Raw genomic sequence first — 22,795 nt, 5'->3', positions numbered from 1 at the left:
TTCACCTACCATAGGGGTAGCTGTAGGTCTAGAATAGACAGGTTTTTTTTGAAGGAGGACGCCATCTTTTCTGCTGTGTCCGCCGTTGAGGTGGAGTTCTCCGATCACTGTCTAATTTTCTTTTCTCTGAATGTTGCAGAGACTCATCGGATGGGAAGAGGGCTGTGGAAGCTCAATTCGTCCCTGCTGGAAGAAGCGGAGGTGAGACAATCCTTCGAGGACTTTCTTCAGAGCCAGGTACCGCTGTTGGATCTCTGTAGTAGTAAGTCAGAGTGGTGGGAGATCTTCAAAAAGCGGGTGGCGGGGTTCTTCCGTCAGCTCTCGAGCCTCAGGAGTCTGAACAGGCACCACTTGTACCAGTCCCTGGGGAGGAAACTCGAGCAGCTTGTCTCGACTGGAGGTGACCGTGAGGAAATCTCCAGAGTGAAATCTTTGCTCAAGAGGTGTCAGTATGATAGACACACATCTTTAGTTTTTGAGAGGGACTTCGGGAAGTACCGCTCACCCGACCCTTACAGAAACTGTAAGATGTCAGTGAATTGTAAGATGGTGACAGGACTGATCGACAGTACGGGGTCCCTGAACAGATCCAAATCAGGGATCCTGGAGGTGGTCAGATCCTTCTACTCACACCTCTTGGAAAAGAAGGATCTGGATCGGGACAGGATGTCGGCTTTCCTGGCTGAAACCGTCCCTGAGCCAGGGGGTGATCCCTCTCTTGGTGTTTTGGCAGAGGAAATCAGGGAAGAGGAAGTGAGACTGGCCATTGATGGGCTTCGGCCCAAGAAATCGCCAGGTCCGGATGGCTTAACATCCGAGTTCTATAAGACTTTTAGGGACTCCTTGGTCCCCCTCTTGACAGGGGTATTTAATGAGTGTCTCTCCTTGGGCACTCTTCCCGACTCAATGAGGAAGTCAGCCCTCATTATTCTGTCAAAGGGTAAGGATCCGTCCCGTATCGAGAATTGGCGTCCCATAGCGCTTCTCGATACGGACCGGAAGGTTCTGGCCAAGGTGCTGTTTAATCGGCTGGTGAAGTTTGCACCCCGGCTCCTTTCAGGGGCCCAGCATTGCTCTGTTCCGGGCTGCAGTACTTTTAGTGCTGTGCTCGGTGTCCGAGAGGCAGTGGAGCAGGGTAGGGCAGGTCACTGGAGGGGGTACTTGCTGTCATTACATCAAGCGAAAGCCTTTGACCGGGTCAACCACGAGTACCTCTGGTCCGTCCTTTTGAGGTATGGTCTGCCTGGGAGGTTTGTAAAATGGTTAGAGATCTTGTACCAAGGGGCTGAGACTTTTCCGCTGGTGAACGGTTGGTCAGGTCGCCCTTTTGAGGTGGGTTCTGGGGTCCGTCAGGGCTGTCCGCTGAGCCCGCTTTTATACGTGTTCGCGATCGATCCCTTCCTAAGGAGGGTAGATCGTGGACCGTTGGCGGGAGTCGGGATGGACCAGGCGGGCTCTGGGTCCTCTCTGAGGGTGGTGGCGTATGCCGATGATGTTTCCCTTTTCGTGTCCTCGAGAAGGGAGGCGGATTGGGTCATGTCGGAGGTAGTGCGCTACTCGGAGGCATCCGGGTCCATGATCAACCGGGATAAGTGTGAAAGTCTCTGGCTGGGAGGGGGAGATCCCAGGTTTGATCTCCCGGACACCCTTCCAGGGCCCCAGGCCACCGCCAAAATTCTAGGCATCGAATTTGGCCCCGGGGATTACCCCCAGCAAAATTGGGAGGGCAGACTTAAGATCGCTGCCCAAAAGGTGGACCAATGGAAGGGTTGGTCTTTAACCCTGAGGGAAAGGGTTGCCCTGGCTAAAGGCTTTCTGCTACCTTTATTAATATACCTGGGCAGTGTGTGCATCTTGCCGGAACCTCTCTGGACACGGGTCTATAACCTGTTCTTCCAATTGTTATGGGGGAATAGGCTTAACCTAATCAAGAGGGAGGTTACATACCGTACGAGGAGACTAGGCGGGTTGGGTATGGTAAACCCGGTGGTGTTTCTAGTAAACACCTTTCTTAAGACTAACATCTCCAACCTCTGGCTAGAGAGGGCTCCTCCGTGGGTAGTCTCCTGCAAGGGTTGGCTTTGGCCTTTCTTCCAGGAATGGGAGACAGGAGGGCAGGTGAAGGACCTACGCACACCTCATGGGCATCTCCCGGCTTACGCTACCCCGGTTCTGAAGGTGATCCGCCGGTGGGGTCTGGGAATGTGGGAAATCAGGACCATGTCGAGGCAATGCCTTGACAGGAGGGTCCTGTTGACCCATTTCCAGAAGCCCCTGGCCCTTAAGGATTGCCCAGGCCGGGATCTGGAGGTCAGGCTGGGGCTTTTAAATTCTAAGCGGATCCCCATGAAGTTTTGGGACTTGACCTGGCGTTGCTTCCACGGGAGGCTGTATGTAAAGGATAACCTGAAGTGCAGGAAATCCGATGATCGGGGTTGTCCCCGTGAGGAGTGTGGCGACGTGCTGGAAAGCATGGAGCACTTCCTGCTTCAGTGTCCCTTTAATGCAGAGGTGTACAACAGGGTGGGTGCTTCCATACGTTGGCCGCGGCTGGCGTCCCTCTCCTACGCTGAGTGGGCCTATGGAGCGTTCAGATCCCTGGGTGGTCGGGACCCGTGCACTTTATTTCTAGTCAGTGTAGTGGTTAGGTTCTACACTTGGAATGCACGGTGCCTAGTTTCGACGCGGAAAAAAACCCTCCCAAGGGATGAGGTGGTAGGAAACATCTTGGGTGACCTGGTGAAGGTCCGTTCTTTGGAGTTCGAAAGGTTGGGTGTGAGGAAGGCCTCTTGGCTTTGGAGAGGCCTCTCCTTTTAAAAACGCACTCAAGGGAGAGCTAGCTCCGTGTGAATGAGGGTAGGGATAGCATAAGTTTCACTGGGTGTGCTAGGGACAGAATTAGGGGCAGATAGGGACAGGGAGGGACAGGCACTGAGGGACAGATAGAAAGTTAGTTATATTAAGTTAGGTGGAGTAGGGACAGGAAGGGACAGATAGGGACAGTTTCTTTAGGGACAGAAGCAGGGACAGTCTTAGTTGTTGAGGGACAGGGTGAATGAGTTAGTGAGGGACGGGGCCTCGAGAACTCCTTTTCCTGGTGGTGGGATAAAGCATGCCACTCTAGACTTTTGTTTTGGAAACATAGAGCATTAATGGATATTGGGCTTGCAGGCACTGAACTTGGGTCTGCAAAGGAAAGTGTGTGGTGGCAAGCCAAAACAAATATGGTAATAATGTTATGTGGTGTATATGTAGATATATATTGTATATTTGTATTTTTGTGTATTATACATACTTTCTTTTGTTTTAGTTAGGAGTGCATGGGAGGGTGTAGTGAGGTTGGGAGGGGGGTGAATGGGGGGTGAGAATGGGAAAAGAGGACCTTTATCTGAAGGGAAAGTGGATGGACAAATCGTGGAAAGGAAAAGAAGAATGGACCACGTGGTAAATAGCATAGGTTTTGGGTGGAGCCGGGTGAGGGTTTTCCTCTTGGAGCATAAACTGTTTTTGCCAAGAGATAGATGTGATAGGCCATGAACATTGATGGACCTTGTGTGTTTCGTGTAATGGGCCATGGACTTTTGGACCTTGGGTGTGGTGGGGGGATGATAAATAAAAAAAAAAAAAAAAAAAAAAGAAAAAAAAATTATTAAAATTTAAAAAAAAAAAAAAAAAAAAAAATTTTTTTCGTAGAGGTGTTAGGCTGGTGCTGGGGTTTTGCCAGTATAAGTGGCTATGGTTTTTTTTAAGGCAGAAGGGCCGGAATATGGTTTTTTTTCTTTATTACTTGTATATAGGTATGGGTGCAAAGCGCGAATGGAGTGTGAAAGGGTGTGCGTAGGGGATGAATGTGTTACATAGGGGTTTCTTTATTTCAAGTTGTATAGGGGTGGAGGGATCCTGCTGGGGCCCTCTAGGCTGGAAAGCCTGGGGGATCAGGTAAAATTGCGAGGTTTGCACAAATATTTATGTCGGGAGCATTGTTTGTCTGCTATGTATTGTGTTTTGTATTATGTAGTCTGTTATGTATTGTGTTTTGATACTTTTATAATAAAAAAGAGCTACAGGATGTAACTCAGGATCAGTGATGTAATGTATGTACACAGCGACTGCACCAGCAGAAAAGTGAGTGCAGCTCTGCAGTATAATACAGGATGTAACTCAGGATCAGTAATGTAATGTATGTACACAGTGACTCCACCAGCAGAATAGTGAGTGCAGCTCTGGAGTATAATACAGGAGGTAACTCAGGATCAGTAATGTAATGTATGTACACAGTGACTGCACCAGCAGAAAAGTGAGTGCAGCTCTGCAGTATAATACAGGATGTAACTCAGGATCAGTAATGTAATGTATGTACACAGTGACTCCACCAGCAGAATAGTGAGTGCAGCTCTGGAGTATAATACAGGAGGTAACTCAGGATCAGTAATGTAATGTATGTACACAGTGACTGCACCAGCAGAATAGTGAGTGCAGCTCTGGAGTATAATACAGGAGGTAACTCAGGATCAGTAATGTATGTACACAGTGACTGCACCAGCAGAATAGTGAGTGCAGCTCTGGGGTATAATACAGGATGTAACTCCGGATCAGTAATGTAATGTATGTACACAGTGACTGCACCAGTATAATAGTGAGTGCAGCTCTGGAGTATATAATACAGGATGTAACTCAGGATCAGTAATGTAATGTATGCACACAGTGACTGCACCAGCAGAATAGTGAATGCAGCTCTGGGGTATAATACAGGATGTAACTCAGGATCACTAATGTATGTACACAGTGACTGCACCAGCAGAATAGTGAGTGCAGCTCTGGGGTATAATACAGGATGTAACTCAGGATCAGTAATGTATGTACACAGTGACTGCACCAGCAGAATAGTGAGTGCAGCTCTGGGGTATAATACAGGATGTAACTCAGGATCAGTAATGTAATGTATTTACACAGTGACTGCACCAGCAGATTAGTGAGTGCAGCTCTGGAGTATAATACAGGAGGTAACTCAGGATCAGTAATATATGTACATAGTGAGTGCACCAGCAGAATAGTGAGTGCAGCTCTGGGGTATAATACAGGATGTAACTCAGGATCAGTAATGTAATGTAATGTATGTACACAGTGACTGCACCAGCAGAATAGTGAGTGCAGCTTTGCAGTATAATACAGGATGTAACTCAGGATCAGTAATGTAATGTATGTACAGAGTGACTGCACCAGCAGAATACTGAGTGCAGCCCTGGGGTATAATACAGGATGTAACTCAGGATCAGTAATGTAATGTATGTACAGAGTGACTGCACCAGCAGAATACTGAGTGCAGCTCTGGGGTATAATACAGGATGTAACTCAGGATCAGTAATGTAATGTATGTACACAGTGACTGCACCAGCAGAATAGTGAGTGCAGCTCTGGAGTATAATACAGGATGTAACTCAGGATCAGTAATGTAATGTATGTACACAGTGACTCCACCAGCAGAATAGTGAGTGCAGCTCTGGAGTATAATACAGGAGGTAACTCAGGATCAGTAATGTAATGTATGTACACAGTGACTGCACCAGCAGAATAGTGAGTGCAGCTCTGGAGTATAATACAGGAGGTAACTCAGGATCAGTAATGTATGTACACAGTGACTGTACCAGCAGAATAGTGAGTGCAGCTCTGGGGTATAATACAGGATGTAACTCCGGATCAGTAATGTAATGTATTTACACAGTGACTGCACCAGCAGAATAGTGAGTGCAGCTCTGGAGTATAATACAGGATGTAACTCAGGATCAGTGATGTAATGTATGTACACAGTGACTGCACCAGCAGAATAGTGAGTGCAGCTCATAAGTATAATACAGGATGTAACTCAGGATCAGTAATGTAATGTATGTACATAGTAACTGCACCAGCAGATTAGTGAGTGCAGCTCTGGAGTATAATACAGGAGGTAACTCAGGATCAGTAATATATGTACACAGTGAGTGCACCAGCAGAATAGTGAGTGCAGCTCTGGGGTATAATACAGGATGTAACTCAGGATCAGTAATGTAATGTAATGTATGTACACAGTGACTGCACCAGCAGAATAGTGAGTGCAGCTTTGCAGTATAATACAGGATGTAACTCAGGATCAGTAATGTAATGTATGTACAGAGTGACTGCACCAGCAGAATACTGAGTGCAGCTCTGGGGTATAATACAGGATGTAACTCAGGATCAGTAATGTAATGTATGTACACAGTGACTGCACCAGCAGAATAGTGAGTGCAGCTCTGGAGTATAATACAGGATGTAACTCAGGATCAGTCATGTAATGTATGTACACAGTGACTGCACCAGCAGAATAGTGAGTGCAGCTCATAAGTATAATACAGGATGTAACTCAGGATCAGTAATGTATGTACATAGTAACTGCACCAGCAGAATAGTGAGTGCAGCTCTGGAGTATAATACAGGAGGAAACTCAGGATCAGTAATGTATGTACACAGTGACTGCACCAGCAGAATAGTGAGTGCAGCTCTGGAGTATAATACAGGAGGTAACTCAGGATCAGTAATGTATGTACACAGTGACTGCACCAGCAGAATAGTGAGTGCAGCTCTGGAATATAATACAGGAGGTAACTCAGGATCAGTAATGTATGTACACAGTGACCGCACCAGCAGAATAGTGAGTGCAGCTCTGGAATATAATACAGGAGGTAACTCAGGATCAGTAATGTATGTACACAGTGACCGCACCAGCAGAATAGTGAGTGCAGCTCTGGAATATAATACATTACTGATCCTGAGTTACATCCTGTAACGTTAGGTTGCTGTAGACTGATCATATATGGTAAGTACTGTGTGGATTTATATGTGAGTTCTCTCCCAGTAATGGAGCGCTGCTCTGGAGCTTGCAGATAATTGTAATCTTTACAGTTACAGACACATGATAACAATCAGTGAGCTCACAGATGACGCAGCGCTGGTAGGAATATTCTGAGCTCGGGTATTTGGCTGCCGTCCGCGGTGATATTATCTGCAGCAGAGAGGACAGATCTGAACTCCACAGATGAAGCTCACTGCTGACATGGAGCAGATGAGACGGGCGGAGAATACGGCACATTTGGTTTCGCGGGTCAGGACGTGTTATCTGGGGGTCATTAGTGGCATTAAATGGGAACCCGCACCAGACGACACAATAAGTGGCGGCCCAAGGGATGGCAGGTCAGAGACAGGCGGCTGCACAGAAGAGACAGGTGGCTGCACAAAAGAGATAGGCAGCATCACAGTAAGAGACAGGTGCCAAACAGCAGAGACAGACGCCGCACAGAACCCCCTCCTGGATTTTCAGGACACCTCATTCATCCTCCACTGACTCTGCATTACCTGACAGTGACTGAATTCTGCTGCCTTTCTGTTAGCTCTCAGGATGGGCACCACTGGGGCAGACTATCTACTGAGAATGTGCCGATGGATTGGAGTGCTGCTCTGGAGGTGACTGGAGTATAAGACATGACACAGAGGTACTTACCAGATATCACCTCACCCTCCCGAGGACGGACCCCGCTCTATATACTGTATAATAATGGAAGGCTTCATATCTACATATAGAACGTATCCTGCAGAAGTGGAAACGGGCGGCAACACAGGAAGATGTCAGAAGGGTTAATAGATTACCTGTATCAATTAGCAAAAAGAGAAATGTCACCAGATCACTGATGATGGAGGGGACGGGCGGTCACCAGACACTGATGATGGAGGGGACGGGCGGTCACCAGATACTGATGATGGAGGGGACGGGCGGTCACCAGATACTGATGATGGAGGGGACGGGCGGTCACCAGATACTGATGATGGAGGGGACGGGCGGTCACCAGATACTGATGATGGAGGGGAAGGGCGGTCACCAGATACTGATGATGGAGGGGACGGGCGGTCACCAGACACTGATGATGGAGGGGACGGGCGGTCACCAGATACTGATGATGGAGGGGACGGGCGGTCACCAGTCACTGATGATGGAGGGGACGGGCGGTCACCAGACACTGATGATGGAGGGGACGGGCGGTCACCAGACACTGATGATGGAGGGGACGGGCGGTCACCAGATACTGATGATGGAGGGGACGGGCGGTCACCAGATACTGATGATGGAGGGGACGGGCGGTCACCAGATACTGATGATGGAGGGGACGGGCGGTTACCAGATACTGATGATGGAGGGGACGGGGAGTCACCAGATACTGATGATGGAGGGGACGGGCGGTCACCATATACTGATGATGGAGGGGACGGGCGGTCACCAGATACTGATGATGGAGGGGACGGGCGGTCACCAGACACTGATGATGGAGGGGACGGGCGGTCACCAGATACTGATGAGGGAGGGGACGGGCGGTTACCAGATACTGATGATGGAGGGGACGGGCAGTCACCAGATACTGATGATGGAGGGGACGGGCGGTCACCAGATACTGATGATGGAGGGGACGGGCTGTCACCAGATACTGATGATGGAGGGGACGGGCTGTCACCAAATATTGATGATGGAGGGGACGGGCGGTCACCATATACTGATGATGGAGGGGACGGGCGGTCACCGGATACTGATGATGGAGGGGACTGGCGGTCACCAGATACTGATGATGGAGGGGACGGGCGGTCACCAGATACTGATGATGGAGGGGACGGGCGGTCACCAGATACTGATGATGGAGGGGACGGGCGGTCACCAGATACTGATGATGGAGGGGACGGGCGGTCACCAGAAACTGATGGAGATGACGGGCGGTCACCAGATACTGATGATGGAGGTGACGGGCGGTCACCAGATACTGATGATGGAGGGGACGGGCGGTCACCAGATACTGATGATGGAGGGGACGGGCGGTCACCAGATACTGATGATGGAGGGGACGGGCGGTCACCAGATACTGATGATGGAGACGGGAGGTCACCAGATACTGATGATGGAGGAGACGGGCGGTCACCAGATACTGATGATGGAGGAGACGGGAGGTCACCAGATACTGATGATGGAGGGGACGGGCGGTCACCAGATACTGATGATGGAGGAGACGGGCGGTCACCAGATACTGATGATGGAGGGGACGGGCGGTCACCAGATACTGATGATGGAGGGGACGGGCGGTCACCAGATACTGATGATGGAGGGGACGGGCGGTCACCAGATACTGATGATGGAGGGGACGGGCGGTCACAAGAAACTGATGATGGATGGGACGGGCGGTCACCAGATACTGATGATGGAGGGGACGGGCGGTCACCAGATACTGATGATGGAGGGGACGGGGGTCACCAGATACTGATGATGGAGGGGACGGGCGGTCACCAGATACTGATGATGGATGGGACGGGCGGTCACCAGAAACTGATGATGGAGGGGACGGGCGGTCACCAGATACTGATGATGGAGAGGACGGGCGGTCACCAGATACTGATGATGGAGAGGACGGGCGGTCACCAGATACTGATGATGGAGGGGACGGGCGGTCACCAGATACTGATGATGGAGGGGACGGGGGTCACCAGATACTGATGATGAAGGTGACGGGCGGTCACCAGATACTGATGATGGAGGGGACGGGCGGTCACCAGATACTGATGATGGATGGGACGGGCGGTCACCAGAAACTGATGATGGAGGGGACGGGCGGTCACCAGATACTGATGATGGAGGAGACGGGAGGTCACCAGATACTGATGATGGAGGAGACGGGCGGTCACCAGATACTGATGATGGAGGAGACGGGAGGTCACCAGATACTGATGATGGAGGGGACGAGCGGTCACCAGATACTGATGATGGAGGGGAAGGGTGGTCACCAGATACTGATGATGGAGGGGAAGGGTGGTCACCAGATACTGATGATGGAGGGGGAGGGTGGTCACCAGATACTGATGATGGAGGGGACGGGCGGTCACCAGGTACTGATGATGGATGGGACGGGCGGTCACCAGATACTGATGATGGAGGGGACGGGCGGTCACCAGATACTGATGATGGAGGGGACGAGCGGTCACCAGATACTGATGATGGAGGGGACGAGCGGTCACCAGGTACTGATGATGGATGGGACGGGCGGTCACCAGATACTGATGATGGAGGGGACGGGGGTCACCAGATACTGATGATGGAGGGGACGGGGGTCACCAGATACTGATGATGGAGGGGGAGGGTGGTCACCAGATACTGATGATGGAGGAGACGGGCGGTCACCAGGTACTGATGATGGATGGGACGGGCGGTCACCAGATACTGATGATGGAGGGGACGGGCGGTCACCAGATACTGATGATGGAGGGGACGGGGGTCACCAGATACTGATGATGGAGGTGACGGACAGTCACCAGGTACTGATGATGGAGGTGACGGGCGGTCACCAGATACTGATGATGGAGGGGACGGGCGGTCACCAGATACTGATGATGGAGGGGACGGGGGTCACCAGATACTGATGATGGAGGGGACGGGCGGTCACCAGATACTGATGATGGATGGGACGGGAGCTCACCAGATACTGATGATGGATGGGACGGGCGGTCACCAGATACTGATGATGGAGGTGACGGGAGCTCACCAGAAACTGATGATGGAGGGGACGGGCGGTCACCAGAAACTGATGATTGAGGGGACGAGCGGTCACCAGAAACTGATGATGGAGGTGACGGGAGCTCACCAGAAACTGATGATGGAGGGGACGGGCGGTCACCAGAAACTGATGATGGAGGGGACGGGCGGTCACCAGAAACTGATGATGGAGGGGACGAGCGGTCACCAGATACTGATGATGGAGGGGACGGGCGGTCACCAGATACTGATGATGGAGGGGACGGGTGGTCACCAGAAACTGATGATGGAGGGGACGGGCGGTCACCAGATACTGAAGATGGAGGGGACGGGCGGTCACCAGATACTGATGATGGAGGGGACGGGCGGTCACCAGAAACTGATGATGGAGGGGACGGGCGGTCACCAGAAACTGATGATGGAGGGGACGAGCGGTCACCAGATACTGATGATGGAGGGGACGGGCGGTCACCAGATACTGATGATGGATGGGACGAGCGGTCACCAGAAACTGATGATGGAGGGGACGGGCGGTCACCAGATACTGAAGATGGAGGGGACGGGCGGTTACCAGATACTGATGATGGAGGTGACTGGCGGTCACCAGAAACTGATGATGGAGGTGACGGGCGGTCACCAGAAACTGATGATGGAGGGGACGGGCGGTCACCAGAAACTGATGATGGATGGGACGAGCGGTCACCAGATACTGATGATGGAGGGGACGGGCGGTTACCAGATACTGATGATGGGCGGTCACCAGATACTGATGATGGAAGGGACGGGCGGTCACCAGATACTGATGATGGAAGGGACGGGCGGTCACCAGATAGTGATGACGGAGGTGATGGGCGGTCACCAGTTACTGATGATGGAGGGGAACAGGCGGTCACCAGATACTGATGACGGAGGTGATGGGCGGTCACCAGATACTGATGATGGAGGGGACGGGCGGTCACCAGATACTGATGATGGAGGGGACGGGCGGTCACCAGATACTGATGATGGACGGGACGGGCGGTCACCAGATACTGATGATGGAGGGGACGGGGGTCACCAGATACTGATGATGGAGGGGACGGGCGGTCACCAGATACTGATGATGGAGGGGACGGGCGGTCACCAGATACTGATGATGGAGGAGACGGGCGGTCACCAGATACTGATGATAGAGGTGACGGGCGGTCACCAGAAACTGATGATGGAGGGGACGGGCGGTCACCAGAAACTGATGATGGAGGGTACGGGCGGTCACCAGATACTGATGATGGAGGGGACGGGCGGTCACCAGATACTGATGACGGGGATGATGGGCAGTTACCAGAAACTGATGATGGAGGGGACGGGCGGTCACCAGAAACTGATGATGGAGGGGACGGGTGGTCACCAGAAACTGATGATGGAGGGGACGGGCGGTCACCAGATACTGATGACGGGGATGATGGGCAGTCACCAGAAACTGATGATGGAGGGGACGGGCGGTCACCAGAAACTGATGATGGAGGGGACGGGCGGTCACCAGATACTGAAGATGGAGGGGACGGGCGGTCACCAGATACTGATGATGGAGGTGACGGGCGGTCACCAGATACTGATGGAAGGGACGAGCGGTCACCAGATACTGATGATGGATGGGACGAGCGGTCTCCAGATACTGATGATGCGGATGATGGGCGGTCACCAGATACTGATGATGGGGATGATGGGCGGTCACCAGATACTGATGATGGGGATGATGGGCGGTCACCAGATACTGATGATGGGGATGATGGGCGGTCACCAGATACTGATGATGGAGTGGAACAGGCGGTCACCAGATACTGATGACGTAGGGGACGGGTGGTCACCAGATACTGATGATGGAGGTGAAGGGTGGTCACCAGATACTGATGATGGAGGGGACGGGTGGTCACCAGATACTGATGAAGGAGGAGAAGGGTGGTCACCAGATACTGATGACGGAGGTGAAGGGCGGTCACCAGATACTGATAATGGGGGGGGTGACGGGCTGTCACCAGACACTGATGATGGAGGGGACGGGCGGTCACCACATACTGATGATAGAGGGGACGGGCGGTCACCACATACTGATGATGGAGGGGACGGGCGGTCACCAGATACTGATGACGGAGGTGATGGGCGGTCACCAGATACTGATAATGGGGGGGGTGACGGGCTGTCACCAGACACTGATGATGGAGGGGACGGGCGGTCACCAGATACTGATGATGGAGGGGACGGGCGGTCACCACATACTGATGATAGAGGGGACGGGCGGTCACCAGATACTGATGATGGAGGGGACGGGCGGTCACCAGATACTGATGACGGAGGTGATGGGCGGTCTCCAGATACTGATAATGGGGGGGGTGACGGGCTGTCACCAGACACTGATGATGGAGGGGACGGGCGGTCACCAGATACTGATGATGGAGGGGACGGGCGGTCACCACATACTGATGATAGAGGGGACGGGCGGTCACCAGATACTGATGATGGAGGGGACGGGCGGTCACCAGATACTGATGATGGAGGGGACGGGCGGTCACTAGATACTGATGATACCATTAACCCTTCTATGTCTGCGGCTTCCTCCGTTGCCGCGTTTCTTCCGCTCCTGCCCCACACCTCCGCACGGCGCTGTACACACACGTAACATATATGCTTGCACTTAGTCGTCACAGACAGGAATCACCGTACGGAGAGAAATGAGCATGGTTTAATTGTGGCAATTCCAGAAAATGCAGGAGAGCCCTGAGGACGCCGGGCGTCCGCTCCGGGAAATGCTCTGTATAGATCTCTATAGGGTCACCGCCCTGTGACCTGTAAAATGGCCGTGGGAACAATAAACAACATTAAAATAATGCAATAATTTACACAGCAAAGAAAAAATTGCTGCATCAACGTAAAATAAAAATATATATATATACTCTAACCTACGGCGGCTTCTCTTTGTAAACCAGACAGATGAGAGGGGAGGAGGAGACCTCACTCAGGAACGTCACGGCCTGGAGCGGCGTCCATGGCGGGTGGCAAGAAAGAGTCAGTCCCGTCACATTATTATTATTACTATTATTTTTTGTGTTGTGTTTGGAGGTCCGTTTAAAGGGACGGGGAACTTTTTTTTTTTGTCATTTTTTTCATGGTTTTTTTTTTTTTTTAATTTAAAGAGTCACTAGAAAAGTCTCCACAAAAAGAATTTTCCAAAGTCCGTCGTGTCTCTGGGGAAGAGAGTAAGGACATCAGCCGTCCACAGTCTCATGGGGTCCGAGGGAAGAGACACAAAATGGAGCAAAGTGGGGGAAAAAAAAATCAAGGCAGCCTGAAGATCGCGGTGAGATCTGAACCACCAGGGAGCGAGATGGTCAGTAGTGATCGGCCGATCCCAGCGCTAGGTACATCCTGGACTTTCCGTGTCCCTCGGCCTCGTAGAATAAGTCTCTTACTCCGTCCCTCTCTGACGTTCCGGTCCGACAGACGCCGGACCTCTTGTGTCGGAAGGGTCCATGTCCCGGCGGCACCAGTCTCCTGGGTCCGGGCCTCGCTTTGTCAGTACAGTCAGGTGTGTGTGGTTGGTCTCGTCTTTTCCTTTTGTCACTGTGTCCTTGATGTCGGAGGTGAAATAATGGAGATATGTTAAAGCAATCAGCTGGGCGACGCCATTCCATCATGGCGTAGGTTGGGGGGGCGCCTAAAAGGAAAGGAGAAGAGAGTGCGGGGGGGGGGGGGGGGAGAAGGAAACTAGGGAAAGGAAACAAAAAAAAATACAGAGGAAAAGAAGAAATAAAGATCTACGGAGCAGAAAGAGGGAGGGGGGAGAAAACTGTGCACGCGGCAGACAGATGGCGGAGGAAGGAGGATGACGGAGATCTAGCTGTGTGGCATGCTGAGCCCCGGAGGACGGCGTTACAGCTGGAATTGCTCTACTGGGGTCTCACGCTGCTGGAAGATGTACTGCTGCTGGCTCAGGTCTACTTGGGGGGCAATACTGCTGTCTTCATCCTCCGTGCCGAAGTAATGCTCGATCAGGTCAAACGCCTTCTGGTAAATCTCCTGGTTCTCGTGGCTCTGCAGGAACTCGATCTTGTCAAGGCCTGGACGAGGGAGAAAGATGCGGAAAGGTGAAAGCCGGTAAGAATATCTCTTTCTTCCCCACCTGGATTTACTCTACAGTGGCTTGCGAAAGTATTCACCCTCGTGGCTTCTTACCTATTTTGTAATCTGATTTGTGTGTGATGCCTCAACACTAAGTAGTCTAAGTCATTGAAGTGAGACGAATATATCCTAAATTAAATGTATGGGATCAAATAACTAAAAATTGGCGTGTGCATATGTATTCACCCCTTTTGCGATGAATCTCCTAAAAATTTCTGGTGAAAGCAATTCCCTTCATAAGTCCCATGCTTAGTGACCGGACGTCCCCCTGTGTGCAATCTAAGCGTCACACGTCTGTATATACACTTTACCTTCTCTGAAAGGCCACAGAGGCTGCAACACCATTAACAAGAGGCTCCACTAACCAACCAACACCATGAAGATCAAGGAGATCCCCAAACAGCATGTAGAACAAGAAGATCCCCAAACTCCACCATAAATATCAAGGTGATCTCCAAACACCATCGTGAAGACCAAGGAGATCTCCAAACACCATCGTGAAGACCAAGGAGATCTCCAAACTCCACCATAAATATCAAGGAGTTCTCCAAACTCCACCATGAAGATCAAGGTGATCTCCAAACAGCACCATGAAGACCAAGGAGATCCCCAAACAGCATGTAGAACAAGAAGATCTCTAAACTTCACCATAAATATCAAGGAGGTCTCCAAAAACCATGGTGAAGACCAAGGAGATCTCAAAACAAGTCAGGGTCAAAGTTGTTGAAAAGTACAAGTCAGTGTTTGGGACATTTTTTATAACCCATCTCTGATGATCCTTGGAGCACCATCAAATCCATTATCCTCAAATGTAAAGAACATGGAACCACCACAAACCAGCCAAGGGAAGATGGATGGTGTGAAATACAGGGATATGCTTGAGCAAAGCCTGTCTCAGTCTGTCAGTGTTTTGAGACTGGGGCGGAGGTTCTCCTTCCAACAAGACAATGACCCAAAGCGTACTGCTAAAGCAACACTCGAGTGGTGTAAGGGGAAAGGAGGAAATGTTCTGGAGCGGCCGAGTCACAGCTGAGACCTTAATGCAAAGGAGAATCTGTGGTCAGACGTGAAGATCGCTGCTCACCAGAGGAAACCTCTAACGTGAAGGAGCCGGAGCAGTTTTGCCTTGAGGAATGAACAAAAATCCCAGTGGCCAGATGTGGAAAGCTCATAGAGACTTATCCAAAGAGACCTGCAGCTGTAATTGCCACAAAAGGAGGCTCTACAAAGTACTGACTTTAGAGAGGTGAATAGTTATGCACACTGAGGTTTTCAGTTATTTTGTCCTATTTGTTGTTTCCTTCACAATAAAAAGAAAACCAAATCTTCACAGATGTCGGCATGTTCTCAACATGAACTGATGTAAACTTGCAAAAAAAACCTGTGAAATTCCAGGCTGTGAGATAGCACTACATGAAAAATGGCAAGGGGGGTGAATATCCAGAGCTGCACACACAATGCCGCCGCTTCATCTCACCGAAATGACCCCTGGGAGTTCAATGCTCACCTAATGATTAATAGGGACGGCGGGAACATACAGGGTTCTGTCCGGTGAATATTGTGCCTGCAGCTCTGGATGTGACTGGAGTGTAAGAGACGGAGGCCGAGTCACCCGATCTCTGGTCCCGCAGTCGTTCCTTTCTCATCCTTACCGTAGGCTTCCTCGATGAGAGCGCAGTACGGATTTATGCCCGATCCGCTTCGCTTCGATTCCTGCTCGCCCAGTCTCAGGATATTTTCTAAGCCGTTCAATGCCACCTGCACGATCTTGGAATCCATGACGGTCAGGAGGTCACAGAGCGGCTTGATGCAGCCCAGATCCACCAGGTACCTGACACAGAAGGCGACAAGGACATGAATCAGCGGAACCATGTCTGTTACCAGTACCGCACCCCTACGTGTACTGCACCGCGACCTACAGTACCGCTCCGTGACCAGTACTGCCCCGTTACCAGTACCGCACCGTTGCCGCACCGTTACCGGTACCGCACCGTTACCGGTACCGCATCGTTACCGGTACCGCACCATGACCGGTACCGCACCGTTACCAGTGCCGCACCATGACCAGTACCGCACCGTTACCGCACCGTTACCGGTACCGCACCATGAACAGTACCGCACCGTTACCGGTACCGCACCGCGACCAGCATCGCACTGCTTATATTTTTCTGTAATAGTCGCAGCTTACACAGATGGGGATAATGCCTTGAAATACAAAACCTACGACTACTACCCCCCCCCCCCCCCCCCGGATAGCACTGCGTCCATCTGGTATCTACTATTGCACCCGGATCTGTAGACAGATGGGCAGACGCTCTCGCAGGCACATTCTGGCCATTTTGCAGCCATTCTCTCGAGGTTCGGGTGCAGGACTTTCATCGATGATACGGCTTCAGTTGAAGACGTCTTGGTTATTTCGGACACGAGGATGATCTCGGGTCTGGTGCTGATCGTGGGGGACATCCGCAATCATCACCAGCCCCAGTGGACATGTAGTGTCTGTGTGACACACGGACCCCCGTCCTCAGGGGCCGCTCGCTCATCAGTGTGTCACGGAGGAGCAGAGGACGTGGACCCTGTAGACACAAGTATCCGGAGCCTTACTTTATCTGCTCTGCGGAGCCCCCGGATGTGGCGTTTGTGATCGCCCACGCCGCCTCCTTCCGGGTCCTGAATTCGGCCGTCTGCAGGATGCTAATAAGAGCAGGGAAGATGTCGGCTTCAATCACAGTCTGTAGAGAGAGGAGGAGGAAGGGTTAACACGGAGCACAACTCCCGTCATCCACCCCCGCAGACACCAGGACCGCACACCCGAGCTTTACGCAAGTGACGGAAGGTGAACGCAAACAAGGAAAAAAGGAAACGGCAGAGCCGCCAAGGTCAGCGATCGGCTGCAGCAGTCATGTGAGCCGTCAGGGTGAGGTCACCGCTGCAGCCAATCACTGAGACCGGAGCACCGACACTGCATGTTAATTACATTCCTGGCATCGTTTGGGGACCACCTCATTAAAAGTGGAAAACCCCTTTATAAAATAAAGAAAGAAAAACAATGATCACTTTTCGGAGAGCCGCGAGCCGCCCGGACTGAACGTTCCATTAACCCTTCATCCAATATGGAGATCGCGGACAAGAAGATCAATACCGACACAATTGCTGTAATGTGGTCTCTTTACCTCCCCAAAAACACGTAAAAAGATCAAGGAGTTGTTTGTACCCCAAAATAGTATTAACCCCTTAATGACCGAGCCAGTTTTTACAATTCTGACCACTGTCACTTTATGAGGTCATAACTCTGGAGCTTCCATGGATCCCGGTGATTCTGAGAATGTTTTTTCGTGACATATTGTACTTCATGTTACTGCTAACATTTCTATGATATGACTTTTGGTCAATTTGTGAAAAAAAACGAAAATTTGGTAAAAATTCTGACAATTTTGCAATTTTCAAACTTTTAATTTTTGTACCCTTAAATCAGAGAGACGTGTCACCCAAAGTAGTTAATAAATAACATTTCCCACATGTCTACTTCACATCAGCACAATTTTGGAAACATAATTTTTCTTTGTTAGGAAGTTATAAGGGTTAAAAGTTGACCAGCGATTTCTCATTTTTCCAAGAATTTACAGAACCATTTTTTTAGGGACCACCTCAAAGTTTGAGGGGTCAATATCACAGAAAATACCCAAAAGTGACAGCATTCTAAAAACTGCACCCCTCAAGGTGCGCAAAACTACATTCAAGAAGCTTATTAACCCTTGAGGTACTTCACGAGAACTAAAGCAATGTGGAAGGAAAAAATGAACATTTTCCTTTTTTTTCACAAAAAATTTACTTTGAAACCATTTTTTTTTTATTTTCACAAGGGTAACAGGAGAAAACGGACCACAACATTTGTTGTGCAATTTTTCCTGAGTAAGCAGATACCCCATATGTGGGGGTAAGCCACTGTTTGTGTGCAAGGCAGGGCTCAGAAGGGAGGGAGCACCGTTTGACTTTTTGAAAGCAAATTTGGCTGGAATCAATGGTGGCGCCATGTCACATTGGAGACCCCTGATGTGCCTAAACAGTGGAAACACCCCAATTCTAACTCCAACCCTAACCCCAACACACCCCTAACCCTAATCCCAACCCTAACCACAAACCTAACCCCAGACACACCCCTAACCATAGCCCCAACCCTAACCCCAGACACACCCTAACCCTAATCCCAACCATAGCCCCAACCCTAACCCCAGACACACCCCTAACCCTAATCCCAACCCTAATCACAAACCTAACCCCAGACACACCCCTAACCATAGCCCCAACCCTAACCCCAGACACACCCCTAACCCTAATCCCAACCATAGCCCCAACCCTAACCCCAGACACACCCCTAACCCTAATCCCAACCATAGCCCCAACCCTAACCCCAGACACACCCCTAACCCTAATCCCAACCCTAACCACAAACCTAACCCCAGACACACCCCTAACCATAGCCCCAACCCTAACTTTAGCTGAACTCTAACCCCACTGTCTATCACCGTGATCAAAATGAACCAATAGGAAAAATTTCCTATTGTTACCGGATGCCGGCCCGCAGACCTCGGCGGGCGCACTGCACCAGCCATTTTCTCCCGGAAGAAGACGCTGGCAGCCCAGGGGACTTCACAGGGGGTTGCAGGGACAAAGGAGGACATCAGAGAAATTAAATGTAAAATCGGACTTTTTTTTTTTTTTGCGGTCGCCGTTATACCATTAATAACGGCGATCACAAAACCACGGTTGGTAAAAACCGACCCGAATCATGTTCTCTGGGGTCTCGGCTACCCCTGGGGGGGCGCTATACCCTTATTCCTCTGTGCCGTTAATTAACGGCGTTGTTGTTTAAGTACCCTTAGCTGCTGTCGTTAAAAGGTATATCGGCGGTCAATAAGGGGTTAATAAAAACTACAGTCCCCCCCCCGACACCAGTATCGCACCGACCCGGAGCACAAAGCGCCAGGTCCGAAATGAAACAAGGGGGTTTCTCATCTTATTAAATGGGTAAAATGCCTGCAGACTCGAGCAGCGTGGAGATTTACTTCTGTTATCAAGAAGATAGGGACTTTTAATTGTGTAGTTTACAGCTCATTGCCAAGGTTACCGGCCACCTCTGTATTCAGAAGTGGCAGGCTGCTTGTAAGCGCTGCTCTGAAGGTTGATGGATGGCTGGACCTCGGCAGCTGCATTGTCCTCAAGCGCCTCCTATGCTGCGGAAACAAAGCTGCTCCTGCGGTCACTCGGCAGAGCGCACTGCCCGGACCAGCACGCTGCTAAGTCCACCTGTCAATCTTCTGGAGTGCACCGCCTGTGGCAAACAGGAACCCAGGAGGCAAGAGGCGGTGCGCTTCTGAAGACAGGAACATGCAACTAACTCTGGGTCTGCAAGCAGCAATCTGTTTACGGCCAATGAATCAGCATTCAGCCCCATTCACTGACAACAAGCAGCGGCGGTGACCCAATAGACAACTGCTCAGCTTTATAGAAAGTCGCCCAGGCCACGGAGGCCGCACTGACCTGGATCTTAATGACAATAAGAATTTAATAATAAAGCCTGCTGATAAAGGTGGGGCGATTGTGATAATGGACCGTTCATATTATGTTATGGAGATTTTATCTCAGTTAAGTGATCCTGAGACGTACACTCCCATTTCTAACAATCCTTCCTTTGAGATTGTAAAGAAGATAAAAAATCTTGTTGACTTTTATTGTCAAATGGGAACTATAGATTCAAAGCTGGGAGAGTTTTTGGTTAATCACAATCCTACCATACCGGTTTTTTATACCTTACCCAAGGTTCATAAGAATCTAATGAAACCACCAGGACGACCCATAGTCGCCTCCACAGATTCAGTGCTCTCACCATTGTCCATTGTTTTAGAAAAAATCCTTACACCTTATGTACCCTCTATTAAATCCTATATCAAGGACACTTCAGATTTTCTTTCTAGTATCCAATCTGTGGGTCCCTTGACCGCCAACACTATATTGGTTACACTTGATGTTAATAGCTTGTATACGAGCATTACACATAATGAAGGCATTGCAGCTATGGTTACATTTCTGTCTGTTAAAACAGCTTTTTCAGATGACCAGATTGAATTCTGCAAGGATCTTCTCACCCTGATTTTGACAAAAAATTTTTTTCTTTTTGAAGATCAATTTTATATTCAGAACAGAGGAACGGTCATGGGGTCGAATGTGGCACCCCCCTATGCCAATATCTACATGTCGCATTTTGAGGAATCCTTTGTATACGGGGATCTTCTATTTATACCTTATGCTACGTATTGGAAGCGTTACATCGACGACGTTTTTATGATTTGGACGGGGGGTGTTGACACTCTTCTAGAGTTTTTCAATAAACTCAATACACATATTGTGGGTCTTACTTTTTCTCTACATTATGACTTCCATTCGATTAATTTCCTGGATACTCTTGTTTTCACTAATTCTGACGGCTCTATTGGTACGGATTTGTACATAAAACCCAGATAAAAATAGTTTACTTCATTTTGACAGCAGTCACCCACGACATGTGAAGCGTGCGTTACCAAAATCACAACATGTAAGAATAGATAGGATCGTTTCTGATCCATCTACTAGAATGTTGAGACATCAAGAAATGGAGACACGTTTTCGTAAAAGGGGTTTTCCAGTTCAGATTTTAGAACAATCAAGGTTATCCTCTCCCCAAAGAGAGAAGACCGCTAAGTTAGCATTTGTTAGCACTTTCCATCCCTACAGCACTCTCATTAAAGGTTGTATATTACGACATTGGGATGTATTGAAAAATTCATATCCCAGTATCCCTGAGTTTATGTCTAGACCCCTTATGTGTTATAAGAGATCTAATAATATTAGGAATCTTTTAGTTAGAGCTGATGTCGGCTCTGGTAAGAAGGAAATGGTCCAGAAAACTTTGACTGCATCACGTAAGGGCACTTTTCCTTCTTTGGGATGCTTACAGTGTTCAAATGTGATGAAAGGAGATACCTTTACCCATCCCCGTACAGGACGTCGTTTTTCCATCAATGGATACTTCACATGTGACTCTTCTTTTGTCGTATATCTTATTAAGTGCCCATGCGGTCTCGGATATGTTGGGGAGACCACCCAACATATCCGCGACCGCATTTCCCAACATAAATCCACCATTAGATGTGGAAGGACTTTATTACCGATTCCGGCCCACTTTATATCATGTGGGCATTCGGTGGCACAATTGAGGTACCAAGTCATTGACTGGGTGCCAACATCTAGAAGAGGGGGTGATAGGATTAAAAGATTGAAGGAGCGAGAATCCTTTTGGATTCATACTTTACAGACCCTAACACCGTTAGGGTTAAATAGAGAATATGAAATCGGATGTTAGTCTAGTTATATTCAATTTGGGTAGTATTTTTGGACTGTCCGTGACCGTCTCACTCTGTCCATTATATGTATTATTATTTATTAATTATTTATATTATAAGGTTTTTCAAAAACTTGTGGTTCTCCTCCAGTGTATACGATGTTGGTTATGCTTTTTCTTTTATTTTCTATTTATTTTTTCTTACTTCTAGTACTTAAATACTGGTGGAAATAATTATCATAGTTTTTCCATATGCCTTTTATTTTTTCATATGATCTTAATTAAACCCTTTTTTTTGTCTCTTCTTTTTCTTTTTTAGTTTGATAATACACGGGGGAAATGATCCTTATCCTGATATGACGGATGATGGTGGCGGCTTCAAACTCTCTCTTCTTTTATAGCAGTTCCCTGTTCTAGTATGGCATTCACCTGTAAGCCTGCTTTCGTCACTACCATTCGGCTTTTCACTTCGGCTTTTTCCGGTATACGCCGACGGCGCATGCGCAGTTCTCTTTGTTGGCACTGACTCTTACCCCGGAAGTCGTTAGTCTCTCCGATATAAGAGAGCCGGGATCTCTCAGGGCAGAGACAGGCCATACCGCACGGGTCACCATGGAGCACGTGCATGCAATCCATGGACTTTGAAATAGGTATGCATTGATCAGGTTATATCGGGATAAGGGATGTTT

General features: G+C 49.5%; 1 protein-coding gene across 1 annotated transcript in view; it reads right to left on the bottom strand.

Moving 5' to 3' along the window:
- Positions 1–13,270: 13,270 nt before the first annotated feature.
- Positions 13,271–22,795, bottom strand: part of KPNA1 (karyopherin subunit alpha 1) — a 71,328-nt gene continuing 61,803 nt past the window's right edge. Inside the window, exons 12-14 of the mRNA XM_073577014.1 lie at positions 17,333–17,460; positions 16,381–16,559; positions 13,271–14,667 (exon numbers count right to left, since the gene is read on the bottom strand). Of these exons, the coding sequence (XP_073433115.1) occupies positions 14,480–14,667; positions 16,381–16,559; positions 17,333–17,460 (495 nt within the window). The 3' untranslated portion in view covers positions 13,271–14,479. The remainder of the gene's footprint in view (positions 14,668–16,380; positions 16,560–17,332; positions 17,461–22,795) is intronic.

Source organism: Dendrobates tinctorius, unplaced genomic scaffold, assembly GCF_039654945.1.
Source record: "Dendrobates tinctorius isolate UK_male_01 unplaced genomic scaffold, ASM3965494v1 ptg000054l, whole genome shotgun sequence".
Lineage (NCBI taxonomy): Eukaryota > Metazoa > Chordata > Amphibia > Anura > Dendrobatidae > Dendrobates > Dendrobates tinctorius.
Note: the sequence above shows the minus strand (reverse complement) of the source record. Positions and strands in the feature narration are given on the sequence as shown.